General features: G+C 42.8%; 1 protein-coding gene across 4 annotated transcripts in view; it reads right to left on the bottom strand.

Moving 5' to 3' along the window:
• Positions 1-15424, bottom strand: part of LOC110500279 (copine-8) — a 116015-nt gene that overhangs the window by 19414 nt on the left and 81177 nt on the right. For 2 of the 4 annotated variants that reach the window (XM_036957687.1, XM_036957689.1), the window contains exons 8-14: positions 14964-15067; positions 13182-13286; positions 11290-11331; positions 11181-11183; positions 9151-9226; positions 2911-2964; positions 2719-2780 (exon numbers count right to left, since the gene is read on the bottom strand). In XM_036957687.1, the coding sequence (XP_036813582.1) occupies positions 2719-2780; positions 2911-2964; positions 9151-9226; positions 11181-11183; positions 11290-11331; positions 13182-13286; positions 14964-15067 (446 nt within the window). The remainder of the gene's footprint in view (positions 1-2718; positions 2781-2910; positions 2965-9150; positions 9227-11180; positions 11184-11289; positions 11332-13181; positions 13287-14963; positions 15068-15424) is intronic. The other 2 variants (XM_036957688.1, XM_036957690.1) reach the window with 1 other exon arrangement.

The raw sequence follows: 15424 nt of genomic DNA, 5'->3' as shown, positions 1-15424 counted from the left end.
GTATTGTTTAGTGTTGTGTAGTGGCTTTGCTGGCATGCATATAAAAAAAATTGGGGAGTTTGCCCCACCAAGATTTACATGCTAAAATCGCCACTGAACCTGACAGCGCTTGAGAGGATCTGCAAAGAAGAATGGGCGAAACTCCCCAAATACAGGTGTGCCAAGCTTGTAGCATCATACCCAGAAAGACTCAAGTCTGTAATCGCTGCCAAAGGTGCTTCAACAAAGTACTGAGTAAAGGGTCTGAATACTTATGTAAATGTGATACAAATATTTAAAAAATATACATTTGCAAACATTTCTAATAATGCATTTTTGCTTTGTCATTATGGGGTATTGCGTGTAGATTGATGAGGGAAATAGTTTAAAAAAATCTATTTTAGAATAAGGCTGTAAAGTAACAAAATGTGGAAAAGGTCAAGGGGTCTGAATACTTTCCAAATGCATTGTAGATGTACCGTTTACACCTTCTGTATCATGTGCATGTGACAAACTTTTATTTTTTTATAGTGTTTGTTTACCACAACACGACCTGTACCAAAGTCAGATAAGGATATAGGCCAAGGACTAGATCAAGTGTATTTTTACCTGGACTTTTTCCTTATTGCAGGCTACTACTTTCACCACTTTGGTTGTTTACGACACTAACTTACCATCTCTGTTTAGCACATGTTCTCACATGTGAATCCTTAAAGAGATGGGTGGGGCTAAGGCTTAAGAAGATGTGAATTATGCTAAATGGGTGTAGACAAAGAAAAGGGTCATTTCCACAAAATTGGCGTTTATCAACTTTCAAATCAGAAGTGGGGTTTATCAACTTTCAAATCACTCCATTGTAGTGCATGGTATATCGTTTTCTAGCTCTGAGTCTCTACTTTTATTGAATGTAAAAAACACAATTTCAAATTTTGCTACATAAGACCAAATCAGTCACTTACACTGAACCAAAATATAAACACAACATGTAAAGTGCTCATGTTTCATGAGCTGAAATCTCTACCATAAGCCACCTCCAACGTTGTTTTAGAGAATTTGGCAGTACGTCCAACCGGCTTCACACCCCAGTGGGTGTGTTGTGTGTGTGTGTGAGCCTGGCTGTCAAGTGGGTGGATCTATACCCTCCCAGGCCCAGTCATGTGAAATCCATAGATTAGGGCTTAATGAATTTACTTAAATTGGTTGGTTTCCTTATATGAACTGTAACTCAGAAAAATCTTTGAAATTGTTTCATGTTGCATTTATATTTTTGTTCAGTATATCCATCTATTATCCACATATTCTTTGGTATTCTGCCGATACCTTATTGATTGGTAGAGGAAGTAAATGTAGATCTCACATGGAACGGTCAATGACCTCAGCCTTTGGCTTGTCCTGTATTACCCATATATGATGGGAGGAGAGACATCCACCTCTATAAACATGTAGATACATCAGCTGTCTCATTGACTGGGGCTGTGAAGACTTTCACTGTTATTTATAGGGCCGGGACAATTTACCAGTATTGCAATACTTTTTCCATGGCAACATTTTTTACACGAAGCAGACCAAACTCTTTGGTCCTTTAAAAATCTCATGTGTGCCAAATATTGTGTGCTATAGGTTGGAAAATAAATAAATGTGACTCTGGATGACAACATAATAATGTTTGTTTCCAACATTAGGGCCGTTTTTCCTAAAGAAGTCAGATTTGCTTCATATTTTGCTTCCTTGCCACCACACTAACAAGTATTGCGACACTGGTATTGTCCCGGCCCTAGTTATTTATATATTCATTAACATGTATTTTAAAATTGATGTTGACTGAGAACACATTCACAACAGTAACCTGAGGGTAGATTCACATACAGCACATGACTACACTTCCTGAACTACACAAGGAGGGTCAGTGTCAGTGATGATTACCCCTCAGCTCACCCTCAGGCGACAGCTCAAAACAGGACCAACTTCCTACATGTCAGACTGTATAGGACTGACTACATGCCGAGAGGAAAGAGCTCCATATCAATGAGATGTTGTGCCTTATTGAAAAAAGCTCCCCGCTCCTCCTCTGACTGCCATTGACAATGTAAATGCTCATCGAAATGCTGAGAGAGCTCTGACAGTGTAAGGCTCAATGCACCACACGTTAGTCTGCTACCCTACCTATCCTTGTTGTACAATACTACACATGATCCATGACCTTTAGATGAGAAGTGTTGTCAAGAACAGGCCATTAGAGGACTGGAGTGCCTCTTTCAAAATGGCCATTCTGTGTCTCTCATTTCGCCACAGACCTCTCTCACGTTCTCTCCCTCTCTTTCTGTCTCTCTGATTTTCTGACTCTCTCCATATCGGTCTCTCTAAACCTTTCCCTCTCTTCCTTGTTTAACCGTTCGACCCATGCTCTGGAGTGCAAGCCTGACTAGCCTTCCCTGTGAGTCTTATGAAAGTCAGAAAGTGTGTGTGGGCGAGCGTTCTGCTACGCACCACTGCACACACTCAGCCACCATCACCCATTCAGCCATGGACTAGAGGGCCGGAATGAACACACATACAGTTCACTCTCCTCACGTCCCCCTCCACCGGACTTCACATCTGCATACCTGTCAATCTCTCCCTTTTCTCTCGACTTCTCTGTCTTTCTTTTCTATATGAATAAACAAGGGAATGCAGGAGTGAGAGGTTATTTCACACCGTCTCTGCATTCACACTGTAGAGAGAGAATGCAGTGTCACTCACCCTCCCTTGATGTAGTCGAGGAAGGTGACTTCTATATCCACCAGGAATGAGAGCAGAGTTACCTGGAGACAATACAGATACAAGGATGGCAGGATGGAACAGGCTTTACAATAAAGACAATGACTAAACCAAGCTCAAATCAACATAAACAAGATAAAAAAGAACGGATGGACAGTGCTCATTGTGGCTTACCGTTCCAGAGTTTAGGTATTTTTTCTTTTTTCCTTTCTTCTTCGGATTTATAACCTGTGGAGAGAACAGCAGCCTCATTCAAACATGGTCTGTCTGTCTGTCTGTCTGTCTGTCTGTCTGTCTGTCTGTCTGTCTGTCTCTCTGTCTCTCTCTTAATCTGAGCTTTAAGGTGTTAAATTAAACCGTGGCCTTAGTAGCACTACTTTTGACCTGGGCCCATAGTGTGCACTATAAGGGAAGAGGGTGTTATTTGGGACGCAACCAATTTACACTGGATTTCTAACCCTCTGCATCCTTGGTGGAGATTGGAGGGAATAAGTAAGGAAGGGCCCATTTGCCTTTGAAGGTGAGGCTAGCTGTTTTATTGCATCTGGCTTGTAAAATAAAGTATATATATATATATATATATATATTTATAATAAAAAAAATATACATGCACACACTAGCACGCACGCACACATAACATAGACACAGTAACAGTTGGTTTCCCTTGTGTTGTGTTCAGTAACTGCTCTGGCAAGAGTAGATGTCACATCAAGTCAACAGATAGACAGAGAAGACCAGGGAGACGGGAGCTGCTCACAAGCGGCGAATTTCACAAGTAAAAGAGAAGATGGTGATCATCGGTCACGATGGACAACCATAAGCAGTGTTTGTGTTTGTTTGTGTGAAGGGGCAATGTGTACAACAGATATCGGGCCCCATGCAAGGGTAGCATTCCTGAGAGACATCAGAGACTGTAACGTTCTTTGTTTCACGGAAACATGGCTCACTCGAGACACGCTATCGGAGTCGGTACAGCCACCTGGTTTCTTCACGCATCGCCCAGACAGAAACAAAGCTAGCTAGGCGTCAGTATAGAGACAAAGTGGAGTCGCAATTCAACGGCTCAGACACGAGAGGTATGTGGCAGGGTCTACAGTCAATCACGGACTACAAAAGAAAAACCAGCCGCGTCGCGGACCACGATGTCTTGCTCCCAGACAGACTAAACAACTTTTTTTCTCGCTTTGAGGACAATACAGTGTCACTGACACGGCCCGATACCAAAACCTGCAGGCTCTCCTTCAGTGTAGCCAACGTGAGTAAAACATTTAACAGTCTGATGGCCTTGAGATAGAAGCTGTTTTTCAGTCTCTCGGTCCCAGCTTTGATGCACCTGTACTGACCTCGCCTTCTGGATGATAGCGGGGTGAACAGGCAGTGGCTTGGGTGGTTGTTGTCCTTGATGATCTTTATGGCCTTCCTGTGACATCGGGTGGTGTAGGTGTCCTGGAGGGCAGGTAGTTTGCCCCCGGTGATGCGTTGTGCAGACCTCACTACCCTCTGGAGAGCCTTACGGTTGTGGGCGGAGCAGTTGCCATACCAGGCGGTGATACAGCCCGACAGGATGCTCTCGATTGTGCATCTGTAGAAGTTTGTGAGTGCTTTTGGTGACAAGCCAAATTTCTTCAGCCTCCTGAGGTTGAAGAGGCGCTGCTGCGCCTTCTTCACCACGCTGTCTGTGTGGGTGGACCAATTCAGTTTGTCCGTGATGTGTACGCCGAGGAACTTAAAACATACTACCCTCTCCACTACTGTCCCATCGATGTGGATAGAGGGGTGCTCCCTCTGCTGTTTCCTGAAGTCCACAATCATCTCCTTTGTTTTGTTGAGTGTGAGGTTATTTTCCTGACACCACACTCCGAGGGCCCTCAGCTCCTCCCTGTAGGCAGTCTCTTCGTTGTTGGTAATCAAGCCTACCACTGTAGTGTCGTCTGCAAACTTGATGATTGAGTTGGAGGCGTGCATGGCCACGCAGTCGTGGGTGAACAGGGAGTACAGGAGAGGGCTCAGAACGCACTCGTGGTGCCCCAGTGTTGAGGATCAGCAGGGTGGAGATGTTGTTACCTACACTCACCACCTGGGGGCGGCCCCTCGGGAAGTCCAGTACCCAGTTGCACAGGGTGGGGACTCAACTCTAGCCACTTTAATAATGGAAAAATGGATGCAATCAATTTATCACTACCCACTTTATATAATGCTTACATATCCTACATTACTCATCTCATATGTATATACTGTACACTATACCATCTACTGCATCTTGCCATCTTGATGTAATTAAATGTATCACTAGCCACTTTTAACAATGCCACTTTATATAATGTTTTCATACCCTACATCACTCATCTCATATCTATATACTGTACTCTATACCGCCAATGCCATTCGGGTATCACTCATTCATATATTTTTATGTACATATTCGTACACTTTACACTTGTGTACAGTGCCTTGCGAAAGTATTTGGCCCCCTTGAACTTTGCGACCTTTTGCCACATTTCAGGCTTCAAACATAAAGATATAAAACTGTATATTTTGTGAAGAATCAACAACAAGTGGGACACAATCATGAAGTGGAACGACATTTATTGGATATTTCAAACTTTTTTAACAAATCAAAAACTGAAAAATTGGGCGTGCAAAATTATTCAGCCCCTTTACTTTCAGTGCAGCATACTCTCTCCAGAAGTTCAGTGAGGATCTCTGAATGATCCAATGTTGACCTAAATGACTAATGATGATAAATACAATCCACCTGTGTGTAATCAAGTCTCCGTATAAATGCACCTGCACTGTGATAGTCTCAGAGGTCCGTTAAAAGCGCAGAGAGCATCATTAAGAACAAGGAACACACCAGGCAGGTCCGAGATACTGTTGTGAAGAAGTTTAAAGCCGGATTTGGATACAAAAATATTTCCCAAGCTTTAAACATCCCAAGGAGCACTGTGCAAGCGATAATATTGAAATGGAAGGAGTATCAGACCACTGCAAATCTACCAAGACCTGGCCGTCCCTCTAAACTTTCAGCTCATACAAGGAGAAGACTGATCAGAGATGCAGCCAAGAGGCCCATGATCACTCTGGATGAACTGCAGAGATCTACAGCTGAGGTGGGAGACTCTGTCCATAGGACAACAATCAGTCGTATATTGCACAAATCTGGCCTTTATGGAAGAGTGGCAAGAAGAAAGCCATTTCTTAAAGATATCCATAAAAAGTGTTGTTTAAAGTTTGCCACAAGCCACCTGGGAGACACACCAAACATGTGGAAGAAGGTGCTCTGGTCAGATGAAACCAAAATTGAACTTTTTGGCAACAATGCAAAACGTTATGTTTGGCGTAAAAGCAACACAGCTCATCACCCTGAACACACCATCCCCACTGTCAAACATGCAGCAACATGATTTGGGCCTGCTTTTCTTCAGCAGGGACAGGGAAGATGGTTAAAATTGATGGGAAGATGGATGGAGCCAAATACAGGACCATTCTGGAAGAAAACCTGATGGAGTCTGCAAAAGACCTGAGACTGGGACGGAGATTTGTCTTCCAACAAGACAATGATCCAAAACATAAAGCAAAATCTACAATGGAATGGTTCAAAAATAAACATATCCAGGTGTTAGAATGGCCAAGTCAAAGTCCAGACCTGAATCCAATCGAGAATCTGTGGAAAGAACTGAAAACCTCTGTTCACAAATGCTCTCCATCCAACCTCACTGAGCTCGAGCTGTTTTGCAAGGAGGAATGGGAAAACATTTCAGTCTCTCGATGTGCAAAACTGATAGAGACATACCCCAAGCGACTTACAGCTGTAATCGCAGCAAAAGGTGGCGCTACAAAGTATTAACTTAAGGGGGCTGAATCATTTTGCCCAATTTTTCAGTTTTTGATTTGTTAAAAAAAGTTTGAAATATCCAATAAATGTCGTTCCACTTCATGATTGAATACAGTTTTATATCTTTATGTTTGAAGCCTGAAATGTGGCATAAGGTCGCAAAGTTCAAGGGGGCCGAATACTTTCACAAGGCACTGTATATAAGGTAGTTGTTGTGAAATTGTTCGGTTAGATTACCTGTCAGATATTACTGCATGGTCGGAACTAGAAGCACAAGCATTTTGCTACACTCGCATTAACATCTGCTAATAATTTGTATATGACAAATACATTTGATTTGATGCTGGGCATTGGGTGCTTACTGTTAACAAATGGACGGATGGTTAAGGGAAGGCACACACACACACACAGACACACACACACACACACAGTAGTGATGTAGAACCTCCTCTCCTAAATAGTACAATTTACTGTGGAGGAAAAAAACGAACCAGAGAATATGGGTGGAAGCCAAGAGCTGTGACTTGGGAAATGATGATAGATTGTCATGTCCCAGTGCCAGAATCTTGGATGACAGCACACAATCACGGTGTGGCTGTGTGTCTTCTTTCTCTCACTAGACAAACACCAGCTGCTTAAAATAAGGGTCCCCCTGTGTGCTTCCCACTCAGAATATTGTTTTTAATGAACAACTGTTCAGTTCTATCTTAAGAGATGGAGTGTGGAGGCTGGCCATCCATCAAAACTCCCTCACTTTACATCAAACTCCGTGAACGAAAATTCAGGAGAAATGCCATGAAGAATCGCTCCAGAGGAGATTTACTAAATGTGCTTCTGTGTGGGTGAGTGACATTAAAAGTATACAGATACAGTGCCTTGCGAAAGTATTCGGCCCCCTTGAACTTTGCGACCTTTTGCCACATTTCAGGCTTCAAACATAAAGATATAAAACTGTATTTTTTTGTGAAGAATCAACAACAAGTGGGAAACAATCATGAAGTGGAACGACATTTATTGGATATTTCAAACTTTTTAAACAAATCAAAAACTGAAAAATTGGGCGTGCAAAATTATTCAGCCCCCTTAAGTTAATACTTTGTAGTGCCACCTTTTGCTGCGATTACAGATGTAAGTCGCTTGGGGTATGTCTCTATCATTTTTGCACATCGAGAGACTGATTTTTTTTCCCATTCCTCCTTGCAAAACAGCTCGAGCTCAGTGAGGTTGGATGGAGAGCATTTGTGAACAGCAGTTTTCAGTTCTTTCCACAGATTCTCGATTGGATTCAGATCTGGACTTTGACTTGGCCATTCTAACACCTGGATATGTTTATTTTTGAACCATTCCATTGTAGATTTTGCTTTATGTTTTGGATCATTGTCTTGTTGGAAGACAAATCTCCGTCCCAGTCTCAGGTCTTTTGCAGACTCCATCAGGTTTTCTTCCAGAATGGTCCTGTATTTGGCTCCATCCATCTTCCCATCAATTTTAACCATCTTCCCTGTCCCTGCTGAAGAAAAGCAGGCCCAAACCATGATGCTGCCACCACCATGTTTGACAGTGGGGATGGTGTGTTCAGCTGTGTTGCTTTTACGCCAAACATAACGTTTTGCATTTTTGCCAAAAAGTTCAATTTTGGTTTCATCTGACCAGAGCACCTTCTTCCACATGTTTGGTGTGTCTCCCAGGTGGCTTGTGGCAAACTTTAAACAACACTTTTTATGGATATCTTTAAGAAATGGCTTTCTTCTTGCCACTCTTCCATAAAGGCCAGATTTGTGCAATATACGACTGATTGTTGTCCTATGGACAGAGTCTCCCACCTCAGCTGTAGATCTCTGCAGTTCATCCAGAGTGATCATGGGCCTCTTGGCTGCATCTCTGATCAGTCTTCTCCTTGTATGAGCTGAAAGTTTAGAGGGACGGCCAGGTCTTGGTAGATTTGCAGTGGTCTGATACTCCTTCCATTTCAATATTATCGCTTGCACAGTGCTCCTTGGGATGTTTAAAGCTTGGGAAATCTTTTTGTATCCAAATCCGGCTTTAAACTTCTTCACAACAGTATCTCGGACCTGCCTGGTGTGTTCCTTGTTCTTCATGATGCTCTCTGCGCTTTTAACGGACCTCTGAGACTATCACAGTGCAGGTGCATTTATACGGAGACTTGATTACACACAGGTGGATTGTATTTATCATCATTAGTCATTTAGGTCAACATTGGATCATTCAGAGATCCTCACTGAACTTCTGGAGAGAGTTTGCTGCACTGAAAGTAAAGGGGCTGAATAATTTTGCACGCCCAATATTTCAGTTTTTGATTTGTTAAAAAAGTTTTAAATATCCAATAAATGTCGTTCCACTTCATGATTGTGTCCCACTTGTTGTTGATTCTTCACAAAAAAATACAGTTTTATATCGTTATGTTTGAAGCCTGAAATGTGGCAAAAGGTCGCAAAGTTCAAGGGGGCCGAATACTTTCGCAAGGCACTGTACATAATATTGCATTCCACCAAGTACACACACACACACACACACACACACACACACACACACACACACACACACACACACACACTTACCTCATACACATTGAACTGGGACTGGCCTCTGGATAGCTCTCTGTAGCTGGTAGTGAACTCTCCTATGAAGTCATGGCTAAGGACACAACGCACAAAACAATCATGAGGAAAATCATAGTATTTCAAATACACAACCCACAAAGCACCACTGTTAGTGGCAGAAGCCTGATCGACGTGCCTAAGTGTATTGCAAAGTATTATAATAGTCTAGTGGACGGAATGAGATCAGTTGAGATAAGTTATTATTCATGAAATGTTAAAGCAAGATAGAGTGAGATAGATAGACATTTATTAATTATTTGAGAGTGATTAAGTAGAGATTTCACTTGTGTTTTTCATGCAGCCACTTGAGGGTGGGAAAAAGTAGTTGCCCCCTTTCTGATTTTCTCTATTTTTGATACTGAATGTTATCAGATCTTCAACGAAAACCTTATATTAGATAAAGGGAACCTGAGTTTACAATAAACAAAGCTACGCAACACTCAATTCCCCTGTGTGAAAGAGTAATTGCCCTCAATAACTGATTGTGCCACCTTTAGATGCAGTGATTGCAACCAAATGCTTCCTGTAGTTGTTGATCAGTTTCTCACATTGCTGTGGAGGAATTTTGGCCCACTCTTGCATGCAGAACAAATTTAACTCAGCGACATATGTGGGTTTTCAAGCATGAACTGCTCGTTTCAAGTCCTGTCACAACATCTCAATTGGGATTAGGTCTGGACTTTGACTAGGCCATTCCAAAACTTAAAAATAGGTTGTTTTTTTAGCCATTTTCATGTAGACTTGATTGTGTGTTTTGAATCATTGTCTTGCTGCATGACCGAGCTGCGCTTCAGCTCACAGACAGATGGGCCGACATTCTCCTGTAGAATTCTCTGATACAGAGCAGAATACATGGTTCCTTCTATTAAGGAAAGTCGTCCAGGTCCTGAGGCAGCAAAGAATCCCCAAACCATCACACCACCACCACCATGCTAGACCATTGGTAAGAGGTTCTTACAGTGAAATGCAGCGTTTGGTTTTCGCCAGGCATAATGGGATCCGTGTCGTCCAAAAAGTTGACTCAAGTTTGCCAAAAAGCACCTGGAGGATCAGCAAGACTCTTGGAAGAATGTTCTACGGACAAATGATTCAAAAGTAACTTTTCTGGATGACAAAATCCTCCACGACGACTGATCAACAAGCAGCTGAAAGGTGACACAACCAGTTAAGTGTGTTGGATTCTGGGGTAAACGTTGAACATTGTTACAAAAGGGACATGAGGGGTGCCACAATGAAGCTTGGGAGGGGCGGAGTGCAGGGAACACGATCGCATGTGGCAGTACTGATACGGGGGGGGACCCCATTGAAGGATCATATCACTTAGCTCCCTGCTCAGCAATAACGATGCAATGTTTAGAGATAAGGAGGAGACGTGGTTAAGCTTCTTCGGTGTCCGTGATTGATTTACTCAAACGTAGAATCTAACAGGTGTAAGGGGGCAATTACTTTTTCACACAAGGGACATTGGCTGCTGTACAACTGTGTCTGTTAAATAAATGAAATAAGTATGTAATTGTTGTGTTATTTGTTCGCTCAGGTTCCCGTCGTCTAATATTCGATTTTGGTTGAAGACCCTGTAACATTCCGTGTCAAACATATGCAAAAGTAGAGAAAATCAAAAAAATACATTTTCATGGCACTGTATGTTCAATGCACTTCCTTAAAATAAAATGAATTCGGAAACAAAGTGTAACCCCTCTACCTGCAAGCAAAGAGAGGTCTGGTAACACCTGACATAACGCTGACGGGTATAAAGAGGCAACGAGACAGAGGGAGTGAGAGCATACCGTAACGCAACACCCCAGTGCAATAACCTTGTCCCCATAACCCATAATATGAAATGATGACACTCAAATCAAACTGGTGTTTCTTCTACTGCTGCCCCGCCCTTGGCCCCGCCTCTATATTTAAATGAGCCAATTCCCCCACTTCAACAACAACATGTCAATGTGTGTTGAATGAAGCAGCATCCCCTCCAGCTTCCTTACCTTCTAGAAATATAGATTAGGATTAGTTCAAGTATCCTAATTTAGATAACACAGTGGATTACATCATGCCAATGAAGGTGCTTTTCAATTAAGACTCAAATTAAATTACCTTCCATCTCTTTCCCAGTCGTAGCATTCTATCTTGATCGTTCTAGTAGGGTGAAAAAAATATATATATTAGAAACAGATTTATTTAGTTTAACAGGACAATTCTCAGCAGAATCTATGATCATGGCATTGTACATTCCCACCAAACAAGTTTTAAGTTCAAATGCATACTATTCTGAAGGAGGATCGTTTATAGTAATCTATATCATGTCTATATTAGTTTCCAAAATACAGAACGTTAGAGAGAGAAAAGCAGTGCTCTTCTACCATCATCCAATCCTCTCAAACTGAAGAATCGTTTTCCCCTGACAAGTGGCCATTTTCCTTCACCAGAGCCAAGAGATGAGTAGTTCACTGTGGCTATGCGTATTTCCACCCAGCACCAATTTCACCTGTCTCAATTTCACCTCTCTTTTCAGATGAGAAAAAAAGAAAAGAACGAACAGATGCTTAGATGAAAAGGTAATCATTAGTTATAGATTACCACCGGGTGAGAGGTCACAGGTTATTAATGAGTTTCCCGAAGGGGTTCGTAAGAGGGTATGAGGCACACTCCGACATTGTCAGAGCACAAAGACACACACACACGACGATAAAGCCATCCAGCCCGACAGTAATCTACCAGAACACCTCCCCTGGGTCCTGAGGGAGGGAGTCCTGCACTGTGACCCAAATGGCACCCATTTGGGACACACATCTACTGTAGAGGAGGACAGCACGGGGGATGAATTACTGTATTGAAGCGCAACCTAAAGATGCTCTGAGGACACGACAGGAGCGATGAGTTGGCAGGACAGACAATGGGTTTGCTGCTCCTTCTGTAGTCCCCGGGGTGGCGGGAGAAAGTGAGAAAGTGAGAGTGTGTGTCTCTAACAAGGGCCCATCAGCGGTGGTACTATCAGCAGGGGGACACACAGCTCTCCATTGTTAGCGTTCTCTCGTGGCTCTCGTCCTGCCTCTCCCTTATCTCTCATCCCAGACCCCCAGAGACTCACACTCTCGCTGTGTGTGTGTGTGTGTGTGTGTGTGTGTGTGTGTGTGTGTGTGTGTGTGCGTAAATCAATGTATATGCATGTGTGTGTGTGTGTGTGTGTGTAAGCGTTCATTCGTGTGCTTCCTTGGCTCCCCACACACTGATAACAATGAGCTCTCTCTAACTAACCTCCTAACAACTCAGACAGAGCCAGGGCCCAGCTCTGTTCCAATCAATGCAGCCTGACTAGCTCAGACCATCCATCTGGGGCTTTGTGCCTTATCACTGGCAAACAAGCCCACTGACAACTGGAGATGAATACAAACACAATCCCTGAGATGGGATTACGGAGTGACACACACACACACACACACAGATTGTCCTTTACATTACACACACACACAGTGGGGGAGTTCAAACTTGGGGGTGAAAAACTATTGCAGTGCTTCTTACACCCTGGATTTAAGGGCCATTACATTTGAGTGAGGGCATGACACCTGTCTGTCAGTCAGGCATGTGAATAGACTACTCCACTGAGGGAGAAAGATGATTGCAGAGAGGAAGGCTATTCATAAGCAGACCAAGCATTAATTTCTCCTTTGGAGTTAATTATTATAGCTTCCATATGCATTTAATAGGTTCACAACCAATTTAGCAACCAAGGAATTCTATGCATGCATGGTGATTCTTGGAAAATGGAGTCCATCTAAAAAATATTTTCTCCTCTTGCAGATTAGATCCTGTCAACCAAATAACTTTTACAAAACACGCCAATTGTAAAATAAAAAAAAAGTTTAAAAAAAATTTAAAAAAAGAAGATTATCAACATGGCCCTCACACACTTAAGCAAAACAGTTAACGCCAGTTTAATCTTGCTGGCCACACTACACACACACACGTAGAAACACACACACACTGACCTGTCGTAGTCTCCATTGCAGAGTGCTCTGACAGGTATCTTGAAGGCCTGCCACACTGGGTTTAGTGTGTTCTTCACCACCTCTGTCTTATGGCAGATTGTGAACCTGGAGAAACACAGCGACAAGACAAGCCATACACTTATCAATGGGTCAATCAATCACTGGACAATATTCCTTTCACTGTTCCTCTTTATCCCCACATCGTCCTCTCTTCCTCAGAGTGTCTGTGCAAAATCAGAGTTAGCGAGACAAACTATCTTCCTGTGATCTTCAAAAGATTTTTCTCAAGTTTAAACGTCTCTCTTTGACTCTCAGCTCCCTCAGATCTTTCTTCCCCCACAGGAAGATAAATTGCACTCATTTAGTGATTACAAATCTCTAAGACATTGATTCCTTTTTTCCATACTTTGGCAAAATATCGAGCGATAAAAAACATTTAAAATGTCATCATGATTACCGGCACAAAAAATATATGTTTCAGTTCTAAGAGCAATTAGCATCAACTGAGTAATTCTCAGTATAATCATCATTCACTGCAAAAGTAAATGGTTTTAAAGTGAATATAGTGCCGTGTGGAATAAGAGTTCAGAGAACTTCACCTTCCATTAACTGATAGTGAGTGAGTGAGAGTGAGAGAGTGAGGAGAGAGAGGAGAGAGAGGAGAGAGAGAGTAAAAGAGTGAGCGCGAGAGAGAGAAAGATTGAGAGAGAGAAAGGATTGACCCCTGTACAGAGAGGCCAGGGGGGCAATAGGGAGCTTTCCCTCCAACCCCTGCTCCCTCTAGGTCATCTCCTCTCTGCTCTGCCGGCTGCAACATAGGTGTGTGTGTGTGTGTGTGTGTGTGTGTAAGTAATAAAGCCTCAGCCTCCAGTATTTATGCTGCAGTAGTTTACGTGTCGGGTGGGCTAGGGTCAGTCTGTTATATCTGGAGTATTTCTCCTGTCTTATCCGGTGTCCTGTGTGAATTTAAGTATGCTCTCTCTAATTCTCTCTTTCTCTCTTTTTCTCTCTCTCTGAGGACCTGAGCCCTAGGATCATGCCTCAGGACTACCTGGCCTGATGACTTCTTGCTGTCCCCAGTCCACCTTCCCGTGCTGCTGCTCCAGTTTCAACTGTTCTGCCTGCAGCTATGGAACCCTGACCTGTTCACCAGACATGCTACCTGTCCCAGACCTGCTGTTTTCAACTCTCTAGAAACAGCAGGAGGGGTAGAGGTACTATGAATTATTGGCTATGAAAAGCCAACTGACATTTACTCCTGACCTGTTGCACCCTCGACAACCACTGTGATTATTATTATTTGACTCTGCTGGTCATCTATGAACATTTGAACATCTTGGCCATGTTCTGTTATATTCTCCACCCAGCACAGCCAGAAGAGGACTGGCCACCCCTCATAGCCTGGGTCCTCTCTAAGTTTCTTCCTATGTTCGGGCCTTTCTAAGGAGTTTTTCCTAGCCACCGTGCTTCTACAACTGCATTGCTTGCCGTTTGGGGATTTAGGCTGGGTTTCTGTACAGCACTTTATGACATCAGCTGATGTAAGAAGGGCTTTATAAATACATTTGATTGATTGATTGAGAAGACCTGCGTTGATGAGAGAGAAGACCCAGTAGGCTGTAACACGCACACGCACACGCACACACACATACACACACACAGATGTAAGGTTGTTTACCTAAAGGAATTCAATGGAATCTAATTTCCATCAGATTGCGGGACTGATGGATGGAATTGAATGGGGGAGAGGATCTGAAGAAGGGGTAGGTAAAGTATACTCACGTGCCGTCTTCATTGCTGCGATAGAAGACGAGGAATGGGTCTGACTTGCCGAAGAAATCTTTCTTGTCCAGTTTATTCCCACAGAACTGCATCATCACTGACTCCTACAATAACAGAGAGAGACGTTGAGACTGATGAAACTGACAGCACAGCTCACAGCTCAGTATTCACAGCAGATACTGGTGAGAGACTTCGGATAGTAGATGCAGACATTAACGCTGATCAGTCAACAGTAACATTACAGGACACAGCTCAGGGCAACTCTACTCAGCATCAAGGTGAGAGTAATATCCTATGATAGTAAATCCATAACAATATAATTTAATGTATATGCCATGGCAAAGTGTTTATTGATTGATGTTGTCCTTATGATGGTATGATGTACAGTGCCTTGCAAAAGTATTCATCCCCCTTGGCATTTTTCCTATTTTGTTGCATTACAACCTGTAATTTAAATGGAT

This window comes from Oncorhynchus mykiss, chromosome 21 (assembly GCF_013265735.2).
Source record: "Oncorhynchus mykiss isolate Arlee chromosome 21, USDA_OmykA_1.1, whole genome shotgun sequence".
Taxonomy (NCBI): Eukaryota; Metazoa; Chordata; class Actinopteri; order Salmoniformes; family Salmonidae; genus Oncorhynchus; species Oncorhynchus mykiss.
Note: the sequence above shows the minus strand (reverse complement) of the source record. Positions and strands in the feature narration are given on the sequence as shown.